Raw genomic sequence first — 16,742 nt, 5'->3', positions numbered from 1 at the left:
CACCAAGTGCAGTGGCCCAGTCGGTCGTGGTGGTAACCAAAGGGTGGCTACTGGGCTCTGGACCCGACTTAGAAGCCCATATGTGCGCGGGGGGGGAGAGATGTTTGAGCGCCTACTGCGAAATAGAGCTGACAGGAACAACATAATGTTATTGGCTTGCCTTCTGGCTGGGGTGTGGGATCCAGATGTCTCTTCACTCGGTCGTATCAATGCCAAACCAACGGCGTTTCTCTTCAGCTATAGTCGCATGGCCTTCACGCCCATTGTCCTCATCAGCGGTGACAGTATCACCCTGCCTAGGACCGCCACTGCTATCGTGCCATCCCAGCTTCAAGTTTGTGCACCTTAACTCGGCCTCACTTGACCACTCTGCACCATCTCTCAGAACATCCCCACCCCACAAGTGGTCACTTCCTGCGAAAAGGCTCGCCACACCGGCAATCGAGTTCGGACTATGCGGCAGGACGTTCGAGTCAGGGGCGCACATCCATGCTGCAACTGCGCACGCCGCCATCGTTCCGAGTAGCACCTGCAGCGCAATCTTGGATGGGTTGTCTTGCTTGAGACGGTCATGGCCCGCTTGGTGAGTTAGATTGGCGTGTAATGGTGCTACAAGCGTTGTCGGGAAAGCGATGTTGTTTGTGCTGATTCCTGCAGACGCTGAATTGGTGCCTGTGAGAGGTAAACCGGTGCGCATGTTGCCCGAGATGGCTTGCGCCATGTAAATGCCGTAACCGTGCTCGATGGCAGCAAGGAGAGCGTCAACATTGGAATCATCAAAAAGAACGCGGAGCTCGGATTCCGCGCCGGACGCTGTTGCAGAAATTACAGTGCTGTAGAAGCTGTTAATGTCATAAATAGTGCTTGCATTGGACTCAAGGCGATGATTGTTCTGGAATTGGCTCAGCCAATTTGCAAGCTGATAGCCACGGCCAACAAACCCAGCGGTACCGTTATTCAATCTGTTGACGCTGCTGTCGTCCACCCTCGGTGGGCTAGACTTGTCGATAGTGAAGGCCGGATATGCGAATGATGCATTCACCTGGACTTCTTCGAGAATCTGACGACAGGAGAACGCCGTAAGCCCCGATGTAACTACGCCTGAAGTTGCGTCCGCCGAGATCTTTGCCGTATAGAATAGAAGAGATGGGCATCCAGCTGGATTGTCGGGCGGAGAGTATGAGCCAACAAATTGAGATTGGGTGTTCCATGTGCCATCGAGAACGTGAAGGTCTACAACGGCCGCTGTGTACTGCTCAACCTGTGCGCTTTCCTTGGCAACTGCTGAACTCTCATCAGAAAAGGTGGGAATTGGAATGAAAATGCTGAGTGTTTTGATGGTGCCACCATTTCCGTTGCAGGTGTCCAAAATTTTGATCGTTGCGTTGACATCCAAATTGTCTGTTATGTCATACAGAACCTCGTCAGATCTAGTCATGTAACAATCGAGCTTGCCTCGAAGGGCAGGCAAGATTGTGGTAAGATTGGCAGTCTGGGTTTCTAGCTTCAACCCCAGTTCGTCCTCACTGCTGGATAGGGCGGGAAAAGCCAGATCCTGATAAGTCCATTGTGGATAGTCAGCGCCATTGTTGAGTATCTGGTTTGCGCTTGCGCTCGCCTCGTCGCCTGATGAGAGGCTTGTCGTCCACGATGCGTTGAAAGTGTTCAGTAGAGAGATGTTAACTCGGTCGGTTCTGTCCACGGGGGCGATAACGTAAAGACCTGAAGTTACGATTGTCAGGAATGGGGCGATGAAAGCCGTGGCTATGGTGAAGCATGAGGCCAAATACCTCGCTCGACAAGCGACGAAGAAGCCAACAATAGGAATACGGCCATGGACATGGGCTGGGAAACCTGCTGAAACGCCCTTCGATGACAACGACCAGTTTATCCTTCGCTCTTTCAGATACAGGCCTTGCGCAAGTGCGATATATGGTGACAGAATGTTGGTGCTGTCATTCAGAGAGCCGTAGATAAGAGCTATAATGACCATGGCGAGTGATGGCACGATCGATTTGGCATGTTCAGCGGCTGATCGTGAGCCCTGGATATCGACAAAGCCATTTCCAGCGTTGGAAAGCCTCTGGAGCACCTCAAGAGTCACGATAGTGATTACGACCAGCGTGACAACGGCTATTCGGCCAAGCGGCCGAAGCACCCAGGGTATCCACGATTGCCACGGTCCTGAACTTGGTGGTATTGTCCTATCCTCTTGGGAGGGGCACTCTTCCTGCGATACGACGAAAACAGGCCGAGTACCGGCTTCTCTTGTCAAGGTTGCCGAGCCAAAACGCCGGTTGCACAAGCTGTCTGTGAGCTGGCCATCCGTCGAGTTGCCCTGAAATCGCAGGATGGCTTTGAGCTCCAAGCTCGAATTGAGGCTGCAGAGGGTCTCAAAAGGTCCTTCAACGCGCCGGGGAACTGCATCTCTAGGCCGGATATAGATCAAAAGTACTGCAAAGATTGATAAGAGTCCAAAGCATGCGCTCATCGAAATTGCTGGAAGTAGTTGGACAGTCAGACGGTTTTCCTCGATACTGACAAGGGAAGTAACTGTGTGGATAGCGGGTTGCAGAAGTTCGGCCCCAGCGAGCTGCACGGAAACACCCTGCAGAACCTCCTGAGCCCGTGTGATCATCGCTTCTACAGTGAGAAACGGTCGCAGGGTCGACTTGCCAGCTACTCTTCCTTCGAGCAGCGACATGAGTGTGAACACACCCGAGGTAGCTGATTGAGCCTCGGAAATGTTGTCAGTGTTTGTCAGAGTGAGGAACTGCGAGGAAGCCTCCTCGAGCACAGCGAAGGTGAACTGTGGCGGAAAATATCGAGGCAGAGTTAAGTTCAATGCGCTTGATCTCCAGTCGATCCGTGTGCTCGAGTTAGTGCTTGCCATCTCACTGTCGTAGATCAAGATTTGTTTCGAAACATAGTAAGCTGGTTGACAGATTGCAGCGGTCAGCACGGTCGGCTTGAGGTTCTCGTCAGCCAAGGACAAGAACAACAGGATGCGCGACCTTGTTTCATCATATGTCACATAGCTAGTATCATAATTTCGACCATCGCAAGCAATGGGAATTGCATTGGGGACGAAATTCTCCGCCGGGTATCCTTTACCGTAAAGTTGATATTCGGACCACTTCGTTGGGTCAAACAGATTTGTTTCGAAGTTCACTTTGCAATCACTAGTGCGGATATTGACCTTGATGATATTACTGCTAGCTTGGAGCTCCGAGACGGTGACGGCACCGGGCTCGCAGTCAAAATGAGGAGTGAACACATCAACGGATGCTTGAAGCTTGTAGTCTCGAGTCCGAAAGCGGGTATCGTTGAGCTGGATGGGCTGAAAAGCGTACGTGGGAGCTGTACCGGCAGGATATTGGACGTTATCCGCATGAATCCCGTAATATATTCGTCCAGCTTCCCCAGTCGTACTCGTGCCATTGAACTTGTCAATTACAAAATCTGCCACTGTGTTTGACCTAGCATCCCGTGTTGTCACAATGACAGGAATTGACACCAGTAATGCGGTCGATAGAATGATCTATTTTCCTTAGTGAGTGCTAATGTCTGCCTGAAGCAGACTTACCGCGATCCTCCAGATCAGCGTCCCCAACTCGCTTGCAACTACAGCAATGTCTCGAGCTCGCCCCGCCCGCCACAGTAACAACGGTTGTAGAGGCGATACGTAGTCCAAAAGCAGATTCCGGCCGGCGGGTTTCGGGCCTGAGGCCAGATTCTGCCACGGAGTTATGATTTTGCACCATCGACTGCTCTGATTCCAGAAAACAAGTGCTAGGGTGAGTACTACAGGAAGCGGGTCAGTGTATTATTCCACGGTTCTTCGTACGAAAGCTTACCTGCGGTCGGTCCATATTTCCACGTGTAGTGATTCGAATCCAGTCCTATCGCAAAGCCGTCATGCTGTTTCGAGTAGGTATAGAGCACAATAGTTGCTACAATAAAGAGTAATGTTAGAGCCGCGTAGCTGGAGAGTACCCCAAATCGGAGCCAAGTTGGATTCCAGAATGCCACATGCTCATGCTTGTCGGTTCCGGAATCTCGCGACCCTATGAAGGACTGTTCTGTAGGGTTTGGAAGACGAAGAGGTTCGTTATCGAAAGTGGCATTACGCCCAAGATCAGGCGCTGAGTCTCCTGGCAAGTGGTGGAATGATTGAGGCTCTGGACTTCCGAGCTGTGTTGGCGCCCTTGTTGGCTGATCAGTCATCTTCAACCTTGTGCACTAGATCCAGTCACTGGACGAGATTATATCGATTCCAAAGAAGAAACCGTACTTTGCCAGGGTTGGCGAGATCGTGGAGTCCTCGTTCGATCATGGAAAGCAGACTGCTTTTAGCTGAGGACCATGTCAGGCTCTGAGACAGCATCAGTATCTACCTATCTGGGTGGGGGCCAGAGTGGCGCTCACAGGTCAACAGCGGCCGGTCTGCAACAAGTATGCAGCTTGCAACTTGGTGGCTTAGTGCTAAGTATTTCTAGACTGGCCACGTCCCAATCACATGGCTCTGTGGCCAACGCCGCAGAGGCAGTGCCCGTCCGTAGGTGCATGTCGGTATGAGTTGTGCACTTTGCTTTGCAACCTTTCTGCTCCGTGTCCGCGCTGCTCCTAACGCTCCCTACATTGTGGCTGGGCCCAGATGTGCAGCTTGCAGGTTTCCAGGCAATGCTGGGGCCAGTGGAGGAAGGCAGAGCACAGCCGGAACGGTTGAGATGAGCGGTTGAAAGCTGGTTGAGCCCTTAAGTCGGGGACCCCAAACAAATCGATAGAGATGTCTTCAGGTTCCTTGTGCTGAAGCTGTCCGGCATGGTGGAGTTGACAGAGGTAAATCAGTCCAAGCAGCTGGTGGGCATAGAGTGACAGAGCGGCATCAGCCTTGGCCGGATTGGGCGTCAGGCGCAGGCACTTTCTACTCACCTTGGCAATAATGGAGGAGGACACGGTCGACAACTACTCCGTACTACTCCAGCACACGTCGGACGCCATACAAGACGCCACGACAGCATTGGCTACACGCCAACGTCCTTCTCCCGTTCACGAGACATCTCCTCGCCTCTTTTCATAACCTTCCTTCTTTTGACTTTGATCCTGCGAAATGATTCTCCGGTAGTGGCATCCAGAAACTCGTCCCAGCTGCTCGCGTTCGTGCCCCTACGGCATCCCTGTCGTCCTGAATCTCTACCAACCATCAATTGAAAGCGTGCCTGGTGCTACTGAGTTCAAAATGAGTTACGCCAAAAAGGACGAGGATGCCGAACACTCCGGCTTCAAGCTGGACCGGACTTCTGTTTTTCAAGATGGTAATTCCTCCTGGCTTTCGTTGGTGCCAAACATCCCAAATGCAAACATTGACGCAAATCCTCAGCTCGACTATTCAACTCCTCTCCTATATCACCTCGAAAATGCCGAACCCTACTCACCAAGATCGCCGTCCTCCTGTTCACGGGGGAAAAATTCCCCACAAACGAAGCAACGACTCTCTTTTTCGGTATATCAAAGTTATTTCAGAACAAGGACCCCTCGCTGCGTCAAATGGTCTACTTGATCCTGAAAGAGTTGGCCCACACCGCGGAAGATGTCATCATGTCGACGAGTATCATCATGAAGGATATGACTGTGGGCAGTGAGATTATCTACAAGGCCAATGCCATCCGCGCTCTCTGCAGGATTATAGACGCCACCACCGTACAGGGTATTGAACGGTTAATCAAAACCGCCATTGTCGACAAGTCCCCTGCTGTCTCTTCGGCAGCGCTGGTGTCCTCGTATCATCTGCTTCCAATCGCCAGAGATGTGGTCAGGAGGTGGCAGAGCGAGACTCAAGAGGCCGCTTCCGCCTACAAACCTAGTGGCGGTTTTCTGAGTTTTGGAGGCAGTTCCCAACATTCGCTGGCCGCCGCAAACACGAATTACATGAACCAATATCACGCGATTGGTTTGCTATATCAGATGCGGTCGCACGACCGTATGGCCCTTGTCAAGATGGTGCAACAATACGGCGCTGCGGGAGCGGTCAAGAGTCCAGCCGGAGTCATGATGCTGGTTAGGCTAGCCGCTCGCCTCGCCGAAGAGGATCCCAGTCTAAGAAAACCCATGATGCAGATGTTGGACACCTGGCTACGGCATAAAAGCGAGATGGTTATTTTCGAGGCAGCCAAAGCCATCTGTAATATGCCAGATGTCACCGACGCCGAGGCCGCTCAGGCTATCCACGCTCTGCAATCGTACTTGACTTCGCCGAGGGCGGTCACGAAATTTGCGGCTATCCGCATTCTCCATTCTTTTGCGTCCTTCAAACCTCAAGCGGTCCATTCCGCGAATCCAGATATTGAGGCTCTGATCTCCAATAGCAACCGGTCGATCGCTACTTTTGCAATCACAACATTACTAAAGACTGGCAATGAGGCGAGCGTCGACCGGCTCATGAAGCAAATATCCGGTTTTATGACTGAAATTACAGATGAGTTCAAGATTACGATTGTCGAGGCTATCCGGACACTTTGCATGAAATTCCCTAGCAAACAAGCCGGTATGCTTACGTTTTTGAGCGGTATTCTACGAGATGAAGGCGGTTACGAATTCAAACGTGCCGTGGTGGAGAGCATGTTCGATCTGATCAAGTTTGTTCCTGGAAGTAAGGAAGAGACACTCTCTCACTTGTGCGAGTTCATTGAGGACTGCGAGTTCACCAAACTAGCGGTGCGGATTCTCCATCTTATCGGCGTCGAGGGACCAAAGACGCCGCAACCCACGAAATACATCCGGTATATCTACAACAGAGTTGTGCTGGAGAATGCGTTGGTCCGCGCAGCAGCTGTGACTGCCCTTGCAAAATTCGGCGTGGGCCAGAAGGACCCTGAGGTCAAAAAGAGTGTCGAGGTCCTATTAACGAGATGCTTAGACGACACTGATGATGAGGTGCGTGATAGGGCGGCGCTCAATCTGCGGCTGATGCAGGAAGAAGACGACATTGCAGACCGCTTCATCAAGAATGACTCGATGTTCTCGCTGTCAACCTTTGAACACAGACTTGTTATGTACGTCACATCCGACGATAAGGCAGTGTTTGCTAAGGCATTTGATATCAAATCCGTGCCAGTGGTATCACACGAACAAGCGCTGGCAGAAGAACGCACTAAGAAACTCAACACCGCTACGCCTACACTGAAGGCGCCGACCACTGGACCTGCAAAACCCAAGGTGAACGGAGCTGCAGAAGGACCCAATGCCGGCGTAGCAGCCGCACAGAAATATACACAGATCTTCTCCAGGATACCCGAACTTGCTGCCTATGGTCCGGTGCTGAAGTCGAGTTCTTTGGTTGACCTTACGGAAAGCGAGACTGAGTACGTCGTGTCCGCCGTGAAACATGTCTTCAAAGAGCATATCGTCGTGCAATACGACATCAAGAACACCCTCGATCAGACCGTCCTTGAGAACGTTACTATACTAGCCTCGCCCGCCGACGACGAAGAACCCACCCTCGAAGAGGAATTCATCATACCAGCTACGGCTCTGAAAACCAACGAACCTGGCGTCGTCTACGTTGCATTCCGCCAACTAGGCGCCTTTCCTATCACCACCTTCACAAACGTCCTTAAGTTCACAAGCAAGGAAATTGATCCCACAACAGGCGAGGCCGAAGAAGGAGGCTATGAAGATGAATATGAGGTAGAGAATCTAGAGTTGACAGGCGCGGATTACGTCACTCCCGCATTCGCAGGCAACTTCGATCACATCTGGGAGGGCACAGGAGCCAATGGAGAGGAAGTCAGCGAGACGTTGGTGTTGGGGAATGTCAAGACATTGGCTGGTGAGTAACTGACCATATCCAACTTCGTATGTGTTGTCTCGGCGGTGCTGACATTCTTTTTGAAGACGCCACAGAACAACTCTCGCAAGCCCTGTCTCTGCAGCCTCTCGACGGCACCGACGTGGTGTTATCCAACACAACTCACACTCTGAAAATGTACGGCAAGTCTGTCACTGGTGGACGTGTGGCAGCACTCGTGAAAATGGTGCATTCGGCCAAGGCCGGTGTTACTGTGAAGGTTAGTGTAAGGACTGATGAGACAGGAGGTGGTCTTGCGCAGGGCATCATTGGGGCGCTCTCCTAAGCACCCAAAACTTGAATTAAATGGCATCCGGATGGCGAAAGAAAATCGTTTCGCGTTTCGGTCACCTTCGGGATGGCAAAGGCAGAGGCAAGGGGCATGGAGTCTGGCCCACGCTTGGAGAAAACCAGGGCGGTACGCCATAGAACAAGGAATGATTCGGATATTCGAATTCCGTCGATTGAAGTGGCGTGGCAAGCAGTGAGAAGCAAATGATTTGTTCGGTCCACGGGATTTTATCCCCTTCATGTTTGGTACCTAAGCAATCTCCCAGACCCGGTTGGGAGGGAAAATGGAATTACGTTCAAGAGACGAAAAGCCGCAAGGAGAAAAGAACCTCCTCTTCCTGCCACCGAGCAAGTTCAAGCAGGGCGTAACGAACTATTCGCGCTTCTACAATACGACTCATGTAGGTTCACTCAACCATTTCTTTCCTTCATCGCATGCTGATCGAGTGTGTGTCGTGTGTGCAAGGCTCAGACGGTCAGTGTAGGTCGAACCGCAGAATGTTGATTGAAAGAAGGGGTTCAGGGGTAGATGTATTCTATCTGTCCCGGGGTTGTCGTCATCGTCGTAGAATTGGGACGACTTCGAGACCAGAAGACACTTTTGGCCACCTTATGTTAGTCGTGGTGAGGAAGAGGCCTGCGAGGTTTTCTATCTACGTATCTGTCTATAACGAGATCCAAATTCGTAAGAGTCTGTTCTCTTCAGGATTTCTAGACTGGTCCGGACACCATCGATTTCAGCCTGGCCGACGGTGCAGGATTGGCACCTTATAGCGCACACTTCGGCTCTTGCAGCTACGTTCGCGCCAGCTCCATCCAGCTGTGATACCTCGTTCTTTGGGCTTCGCGGCATGCTATTAGATGTTGGAGGCGATGCGGGACGATGCCGAGTGGATTGGTTGAAGACATACCCTCGGTAGAGTGGTAGGCGACAATTCAGGTGAGGAGGTCGGCGCGACATGTCGACTTTGGTGCAATGTCGCGGGATGGCTCTGACCGAGAGTGGTGAAATGGCAGCTGAGTCGACGGTTGCGGGACGAAAAGGCTGATCGAGTTGCATTGTGCGCTCAGGCCATGGTGGACAGTCGACGTCTCCGCCCTCGAAGACCACCGTGTAAGGGGTGTGAGTTGAGATACCGAAGTATTGTCATGGTCCACACATTCAACCTTGAGGCCCGTTTCCACCAACGTCTTCGTCAGCGTGGCAGAAGAGCATAAGTCCATCGGCACGGCAGGACGAATGCAGTGTCTTATGATTGCAACTATTCTTTGAACCCAATTCAAGCCTTTTTCTTCGACCGGCCCTTCTTCGTACTGACTGGTACTGGACTTGTTTCCGCACCAGACGAAAGCGTCGTTTCACGTTCAGCTCCGTGGTCGGCATGCAGAGCGGGCATCATGACGGGGATTCTGTCGGTCTTGTCCTTCCTGGCCATCTCCTCCTGTGCGTTCCTCAACACGTCGATATTCATGTTTAGCCATGCCTGAAATTCCTTGTGTTCCAAATAGCCATGTATATTAAACCACTGCGTGAAGGTTCCGGTGAACTCCTTGTCTTCCCATTTCTTGCCAGTCGAGGGTGCAGCGTAGGTGACTTTGAGTTTGTAGACAGGGGAGTGTTTCTTCCCAAATGAACGGATCGTGATCTGGCAAAGCCTGCGTCAGTCTGCGCGCCCTTTCAATGGTGGGAGAAGAAACGCAACGGGACCACGAGTGACAAACCTTCTGCCCTCCGTCCCTGACACCCACGAACACCGTCCCCGCCTCCACAGCCCAGATCCAGTACGTCAACGCACTATTCAGCACAAAATACGCGACGCATGCAGGAGCTGTATACGCCTTCGTTGCGTCCCACCCGAGTTTCCAATCTGCATAGAACAGCACCCCAGCTATCAGGACGGCGGTATAGCCCAGAGCAAGCTTTACATTTGTCGTGGTGTGTTCTTGTCGGAAGGCATAGGGTTTGGGGAGGGTCGTGAGGTATGGTGCAATGGCATCGTCGGTTGCATTTTTGAGATCTGCAATTCCGTTTTAGTCAGAACAGCGGGCGCATTGGAAGCCAACATACCATTGACAGAGTAGAGCGCGACTTTCTGCGGAGATGTAGACATCTTGGATGTCTAGGACTCAAGTCCGAGCGGTGTAGATCCCAAAATCAAAGGGCTACAACCTCGATGTATACTTGGTCTGCGTCTGCCTCTAGGGACCGAATGGACACATTGTCCCTTGACCATTGACGCTGTCTTGGGGAAAAGCTGGGGAACCGCTTGGCAGCCAATGTATCTGGAAATCATGCCGCGCTGCTTTTGTGACAGCGCGTTGATCGTACCTCGTTCTGCCCTGGGTTTTAAAGCGGCTCCATTTGTGCCTGAAATGTGCTAGTGTCTTGCTATCACGAGGCTGAAGATAAGGAGTGGCTTGCATGGCTTGGCAGACGATAAGGCTACGAGGACTCCTCTCTACAGGTGAAGGAAAGTTTGTTCCCTTCTCTTTGACGAACGATGCGATTGGGAGTGGTGGGTTGTTGATCCCGAGGCGGCAAAATGCGCAGACCAACCTTGATGTTACGCCACAGATGCCATCTCTGAGAATACATGTTACGGAAAAGCGCTGCAATCAGGCGAATCAGCTCGCGGAAATCTACAGTCCACTATGAGTGAACACGAAATTGGCGCAATGCCGCCGGACGCATCCTCCGAGCCATGTTTCCAGAGGCCGAACAAGCGTCCTCGAGTTGTGGTCGCGTGCCTAAGGTGTAAAACAAGACGTCAAAAGGTACGCTCCCTCCCCATGACGTATCGGAAGGTGAAAGCGACACCCATATTAAGGACATCTTAGTGTGACAACAAACTACCGGCCTGTTCCAATTGCGCCAGGGCAAAGCTCAACTGTGTCTTCCCGGAGAACGAGTATCCGCCATCCTATGTCAAGGCACTACAAACCCGGGTTGCATGGCTTGAAGCACAGCTGGACCCCTCGCGGCCGACTCAACCAGGGGAGCATCTGCCCGTCAGCGATAGCAATGATGCAGCAGCAAACTCAGAGGAACGAACAGCTTCTCAGCCTAGTACTCCAAACTTGGCCAGTAGTGTTGGCTTATTGTCTCTACAGGCAGCGGCCGAACCTCAATACTTTGGAGTGTCATCTGGGGTGTCTTTGGCCTTGATGATCGAGTCAGCCGTCTACGAGAAAGCACGACCTCTTTCCGGCTTGAGTTTACCTGCGGAGACGGTTGAGAGTCCGTTCGCGAGCAACAGTCGAAGTGCTCCTCCAACCGCTACAGCGCCTTTGCTACCTGTGGAGAAAGCGACTTCTTTCATGACCGCCTACCTATCCTATATTCACCCTAATTTCCCGTTTCTTTCCAAGAGACAGTCATGGAAACTTCACCACAATCGGCATGAATTAGAAACTTCTAATTCTAATGAAGCACGCCGTGATCATGCGGTATTGTTGTTGGTGTATGCGATAGGTTCTCGCTGTTTGAAACTGGTGGGATCAGAAGGCGTCGCCGAATTGGAGCCGGAAAGCCTTTATCATTCAGCCATGGCGAAAATACAAGATCAACTCAACGTTCCAAGCGTTCAGAATATCCAGGTTATCCTCTTGGTTGCCATCTATGCTTTGCGTTCGCCATCAGGTTCGTCTCCAATCCAGCCCGTTTGGCTCATTCGTTCGTTTTCGTTTCCTTTTCTTCACTCTTCTGCGCAGTCAGATCGGACAGGGAACTCCTGCTCCAGGCTACGCTCCGTCAATCCGTCTTCTAACAATCTCGATAGGCTCCAGCATATGGCATTTGTGCGGTTTGATGATTAGGCAATGTATCGAACTGGGACTTCACCGGCAACTACGAAAAGATGATAACACGGGCCATTCGGATGAATTTAAGAGGAGGCTATTTTGGAGCATCTACCATCTGGAACGGAGAATTGTTCTAGTTTTGGGAAGGCCGTTGGCCATAGCCGATGATGAAATCGACAACCCACTACCCACCGAGATTGAGGACGACCATTTCCAGAACACCCCAGAGCTTGGAGAGGCCGACCGTGAGCACCCGGCGTGGAATCAAAATAGCCAGCCACGGGGACCTCCCACAGGAGTGAGTACTGACATCTTATTTCACGTTCACAATGTTCGGCTTGATCGGATCAACGCGAAGAGCCGTCTTGCTCTCTCCCGTCTCGCGAAGGCGGAGCGGGGTGCCAAGGTCGAGCAAAAGATTGCGAAACGATTCCAAGAGCTTGAGGACTGGAAAACCGCTATCTTTGGTCACACCACCGGAGGTGACACCCCGACGGACCTGATGTCGTCTACTTTCAGAACTCCTATTCAAACGCCTGTGTCGAGGCCTGCCCTGCCGGAAGCACAGCGTCTTGCGTTGCTGCTCAACTATCATCGAGCTCGCCGTATGGTCCTCCAGACGATTCTCACCGAGATCCAGTTGTTCAATCAACCATTCCCATTTGCTTCCTTTGCCAAGTCATCCGGGGAAGTCTGCCAGCTCAACCGGCGACTTCACCGTATACGGTCTGTGCCCTTCACCCTGCTGGATCTGCACTCGGTTTTTGTCGCTGGGTTCTCTATGATTTACTGCGCGTGGTCCGATCCTGGTCTCTACGATGCTGAGATGGCGGCTGACTTGGGTGCTTGCTCGACGGTGCTGTATTTGATTGCCGAACAATGGGGCGAGGGGGCGAAGAAATACCGTGACGCTTTCGAGCTGATTGCGGGGAAGACGGCAGAATATGTCCTCAGCCCAAGGCGTTCACATACGAGCGGCCAACAGACGCCTGTATCTGTTGCCCTCCACGCACCGCCTCGCACATCGGTTGCCCCAAGCGAGACAGTCCTGGGCGGTGTGATGCCACATCCGACCACTTCTGGCGATGAGAATCGAGCCAGCAGTGATGGTTGGACAAAAGATAGCTTCGACGTCTGGCAGATGATGAATGAGTTTGTCCAAACGCAGGACAGTGATTTCGAGTGCGATCCAGTCAACTTTAGAGAGATCGAGGCTTTTTTGACAGAAGAGGGCTTGGGATGGTTCAACGGGGGCACGGGTACGGGCTTCTGATTCCCAAGTTAGTTAGTCCGTCGTCCTCAAATGCAATGGCTATAGCTGGATTGAGTCATTTAGAAGAGTTCCCCGTCACCGTCCAGCTGATAGATAAGGGGGTGGTCTACGTTGTGCCACAGCCCGAGGATCCTTGCCACCGATCCTCCCCGGAGGGGCTTGAGGAGGTTGCTATAACGCTGTGTTATATTGTCGGATCGGGCCCGATCCGGCGGCCAGGCCTGGCGATACGGAAGAGCTCGAGATCCACAAACCCATCGGACTTGGACGAGTCTCTATCGCACCCAGGCTCGAGGTATGTTGAGCAACACAATAGATGACTCGTTGAGAAGTCCTGGAACCCGTCCTCCTTCTGCCGGATGTGCACTCTCTGCGAATGAGAAGTTGAGGCCGAGAACCATCCCCTTGACATACTGGGTTTGATTGACTTCGTCTAAGGCAGAGAGCCCTTTTCAATTACGTTACAAATTGCATGGACTGTTCAACCCCAAGGGCTCTCAGCTTGAATAAATTCCAGCTCAAAAAAGGCTCCGCCGCCAGGACATCAGTCGAGGTTGTTATCGCCTCCAGCTCGTGTGCGTGTACCTCCAGGCACCCCTTTGGAGTCCCAGCACCGCTATCGTCCTTTACCAAGTGGCCATGATCAAACAAAGCCCCAAACGCATCTGCTTCGGCATCCTTGTCCCTTCTTCTAATACCGTGCTGGAACCTCTTACACAACAAATCGTCTCTCAGCTGGACAACGTCTCCGTCCATTTCTCGCGCTTCCGAGTGCTGAAAATCGCCCTGGATCCAGCTGCTCTAGCACAATTCGACAACAGCGCCATCATCGAGGCTGCACGCCTGCTTGCCGATGCCAAAGTTGACGTGATCGGCTGGAGCGGGACGTCGTCAGGGTGGCTCGGCTTCGACGCAGACGTCAAGCTATGCGAGGAAATCACGGCCGCGACCGGCATCCCGGCGACAACATCGGTCCTTGGCCTCAATCGACTCATCAAGCGCCTCGGGATTACGGAGATGGGACTACTGACGCCCTATACCGACGACGTGCAGTCAGCCATCATAGAGAATTACCGCAAGTTGGGGGTGGACTGCTCGGTGGAACATCATCTGTGCCAGTCCGACAACAGAGGCTTTGCCAACATCTCGGAGAAGACGCTCGATGACGGGTTCTGGCAGTTGGCTCAGCGAGGAGCAGGCGTCATCAGCGTGTTCTGCACGGGGCTCAAGGCAGCGCATCTGGTGGACAGGTGGGAGGCCAAGGCTGGTGTCACCGTGTTGGACACCGTTGCGACGGTGGTCTGGGACATGTGTCGGATTGCAGCAGTGGACACGAGATCGATTCAGGGCTGGGGGATACTATTTCAACAATGTTGATGCTGCTGATTGCCAGATGTGAAGTTCAAGACGACCTTTGAGCACACATTTTCAGCCAGAGATGTATAGAGGTTTTGGTGTGTCGTTTCTGTGCACATAAACTGGCGGTTATCTTTCTATCTCTATGTGCCCGGGGATTGCATTTACGGACCAAGATAGTCCCATTCATCTTCTCGCACACTCAATACAGGCATAGCTTCAAGCCCCTTTCGCATTATCGGAGTTGCTCCGACAGCCCGACTCCCGCTTTGTATCTATTCCAAGGGGGGGATGGGCTCACTAGACTAGCATCCCGCCCTTTCGGTTAGGAAAACCGCGATTGGATCACCTCTTCGTATTGACTGATTTGCTGGGGGCTTCTTATCTCTTGCACTTGGCCTTTCAAGCGCTGTTAGACTTTACAAAGTCATCTCATCCTCCCTGTTGGACAAAAACATCTCTTATCAATCCAGCAGCTACCTACGGACCAATGTCAATTTGCAACCATGGCGACTATGGCGTTCAGACAACGTGCTCCAGCCCTACACTCTCCACGCTCCCTATCTGTGCATTATCGGAGATGTTCCGACAGAACTGTGTCTTCCACACCGGCGAGGCTATTGTATACTTCCTCTCGCGACCGTTCCAGGGATATAAAAGCACGGCCATGCGACCGGTCTGGGACTGATCCACATTGACATTGATATCTATCGAAAATAAATCCTCTGGTCAACTGCCACCGCCTCTTCTCTCCTCTCCAACACAATGGACTTCCGGCACTTCTGGCAGGAGCATGTGGTGCTTAAGCCCAAGCCTGGTTCCTTTGGGGCCGACGATGCCGACGCCATTGTCTATACCAACGAAGATATGGATCCCATCAAGCGCAAGGACCGCACATACCAGTGGTACCAGATGGGTCTCTTCTGGATCGCTGAAGGATTCAATGCTGCTCAGCTCCAGGTGTCCAGTTCCGCCTTTTCCCTTGGCCTCAACCCTGGGTTGTGCGTCGTCGCCTGTCTCCTAGGCAACATCATCGTGTCTATCCCCTGCGCAGCTTCGGGCTACCTTGGGAGTAAACTGGGGACGAACTTCCCCGGCGTCGTTCGAGCGTCGTTCGGGCTATGGGGCTCCAAGTGGGCGATGATTGTTCGGGCGGTTCCTTGTCTGATCTACTATGGGATTCAAACGAGTCTCGCCGGTCAAGCGGTCCAGGCGTGTATTACGGCCATCTGGCCCTCCTTTCACCATTGGAGAGTTGACGCCTTCCCACCATCTGCCAACATCACCGCCCAGCAGCTCCTCTGTTTTGTCATCTTTTGGCTTATCTCGCTGCCATTCCTCTACCTGCCGATCAGAACGTTGCGCTTCTTGTTCGTGGTCAAGAGCATCATGGTGCCACTCTACTGGACCGCTCTATTTACCTGGTCGATCACTGCCGCCGGAGGATGGCCCAAGGTCTGGACGAAACCGAGCATCCCTACCGATGGTATGTCTGTTGGGTATCTCTTTGGGATCTGTGTGAATGCCGCCATCTCGGGGAATGCCACTTTTGCCGTCAATATCATGGATATTTCTCGACATTCGAAGAGCGACAAGGCCGCCTACTTGACCCAACTCTTTGCGCTCCCGGTCTTCGTCACGTTGACGGAGCTGCTGGGCTGTACGATGGCCGTAGCCTCGTCGGTGGTCTACGGTGAGGTCCAGTGGAATCCGCTCGTGACCATCAACAACTTTGAAGCGCGAGGAGGCAAATTCTTTGCTGGCATCTTGTTCGTCTTCTTCAATATCATGACGAACGTGACTGGAAACTCGATCCCCTTTGCTAATGATCTCACCGGTCTATTCCCTAAATACATCAACATCCGTCGAGGGCAGTTTATTTGTGCCGTGATCGGGTTCGCGATCTGTCCCTGGCAGATTCAGGCCAAAGCCACGACCTTCCTTGCCTTTATGGGTGCTTATACCCTCTTCTTGGGCGCGACGACAGGCGTTATGATGACCGACTACTTCTGGGTTCGCCGTGGCTATGGCATCAACATCTCCCATCTCTTCAAGCCCCACGGGATATACTGGTACGACTACGGATTCAACTGGCGTGCTTTTGTGGCCTGGTTCGTGGCCCTGGCGCCATTGCTCCCGGGTATGCTCCAGACCATGGGGGTCAACATCACC

The 16,742-nt window shown here is 52.5% G+C and overlaps 5 protein-coding genes across 5 annotated transcripts; 3 read left to right on the top strand and 2 right to left on the bottom strand.

Moving 5' to 3' along the window:
• Nucleotides 1-131: 131 nt before the first annotated feature.
• Nucleotides 132-4,823, bottom strand: PV07_10930 (uncharacterized protein). The gene is made up of 4 exons (XM_016398307.1): nt 4,429-4,823; nt 3,858-4,375; nt 3,587-3,804; nt 132-3,541 (listed from the first exon to the last, which is right to left on the bottom strand). The coding sequence occupies exons 2-4, from the start codon at nt 4,225-4,227 to the stop codon at nt 194-196; spliced, it is 3,936 nt and encodes a 1,311-aa protein (XP_016242869.1). The 5' UTR covers nt 4,228-4,375; nt 4,429-4,823; the 3' UTR covers nt 132-193.
• Nucleotides 4,824-4,971: 148 nt separating this feature from the next.
• PV07_10929 (uncharacterized protein) lies at nt 4,972-8,555 on the top strand. Its single transcript, XM_016398306.1, has 3 exons — nt 4,972-5,318; nt 5,384-7,831; nt 7,897-8,555. Exons 1-3 carry the CDS (start codon nt 5,243-5,245, stop codon nt 8,133-8,135), a joined length of 2,763 nt encoding a protein of 920 aa, XP_016242868.1. The 5' UTR covers nt 4,972-5,242; the 3' UTR covers nt 8,136-8,555.
• A 128-nt stretch (nt 8,556-8,683) lies between these two features.
• PV07_10928 (uncharacterized protein) lies at nt 8,684-10,349 on the bottom strand. The gene is made up of 3 exons (XM_016398305.1): nt 10,209-10,349; nt 9,863-10,158; nt 8,684-9,786 (listed from the first exon to the last, which is right to left on the bottom strand). The coding sequence occupies exons 1-3, from the start codon at nt 10,249-10,251 to the stop codon at nt 9,421-9,423; spliced, it is 705 nt and encodes a 234-aa protein (XP_016242867.1). The 5' UTR covers nt 10,252-10,349; the 3' UTR covers nt 8,684-9,420.
• Nucleotides 10,350-10,792: 443 nt separating this feature from the next.
• On the top strand, nt 10,793-13,214 carry PV07_10927 (uncharacterized protein; the record flags this gene model as incomplete). Its single annotated transcript, XM_016398304.1, has 3 exons — nt 10,793-10,915; nt 10,979-11,780; nt 11,920-13,214. The coding sequence occupies 3 exons, from the start codon at nt 10,793-10,795 to the stop codon at nt 13,212-13,214; spliced, it is 2,220 nt and encodes a 739-aa protein (XP_016242866.1).
• Nucleotides 13,215-13,811: 597 nt separating this feature from the next.
• PV07_10926 (uncharacterized protein) lies at nt 13,812-14,591 on the top strand (the record flags this gene model as incomplete). The annotated part of the gene is made up of 1 exon (XM_016398303.1): nt 13,812-14,591. The coding sequence occupies exon 1, from the start codon at nt 13,854-13,856 to the stop codon at nt 14,589-14,591; it is 738 nt and encodes a 245-aa protein (XP_016242865.1). The 5' UTR covers nt 13,812-13,853.
• Nucleotides 14,592-16,742: the final 2,151 nt, after the last annotated feature.

This window comes from Cladophialophora immunda (assembly GCF_000835495.1).
Source record: "Cladophialophora immunda strain CBS 83496 unplaced genomic scaffold supercont1.7, whole genome shotgun sequence".
Lineage (NCBI taxonomy): Eukaryota > Fungi > Ascomycota > Eurotiomycetes > Chaetothyriales > Herpotrichiellaceae > Cladophialophora > Cladophialophora immunda.
Note: the sequence above shows the minus strand (reverse complement) of the source record. Positions and strands in the feature narration are given on the sequence as shown.

Bases quoted from the DNA above. Each gene is read 5' to 3' on its own strand.
- PV07_10928 (XM_016398305.1), bottom strand. From the start codon at position 10,251: ATGTCTACATCTCCGCAGAAAGTCGCGCTCTACTCTGTCAATG. The intron at 10,159-10,208 runs GTATGTTGGCTT...ACGGAATTGCAG, and splicing joins CGCGCTCTACTCTGTCAATG to ATCTCAAAAATGCAACCGAC. The intron at 9,787-9,862 runs GTTTGTCACTCG...AGGCTTTGCCAG, and splicing joins TCAGGGACGGAGGGCAGAAG to ATCACGATCCGTTCATTTGG.
- PV07_10929 (XM_016398306.1), top strand. From the start codon at position 5,243: ATGAGTTACGCCAAAAAGGACGAGGATGCCGAACACTCCGGCTTCAAG. The intron at 5,319-5,383 runs GTAATTCCTCCT...GCAAATCCTCAG, and splicing joins GACTTCTGTTTTTCAAGATG to CTCGACTATTCAACTCCTCT. The intron at 7,832-7,896 runs GTGAGTAACTGA...TTCTTTTTGAAG, and splicing joins GAATGTCAAGACATTGGCTG to ACGCCACAGAACAACTCTCG.
- PV07_10930 (XM_016398307.1), bottom strand. From the start codon at position 4,227: ATGACTGATCAGCCAACAAGGGCGCCAACACAGCTCGGAAGTCCAGAG. The intron at 3,805-3,857 runs GTAAGCTTTCGT...CGCTTCCTGTAG, and splicing joins GAAATATGGACCGACCGCAG to TACTCACCCTAGCACTTGTT. The intron at 3,542-3,586 runs GTAAGTCTGCTT...TAAGGAAAATAG, and splicing joins CGCTGATCTGGAGGATCGCG to ATCATTCTATCGACCGCATT.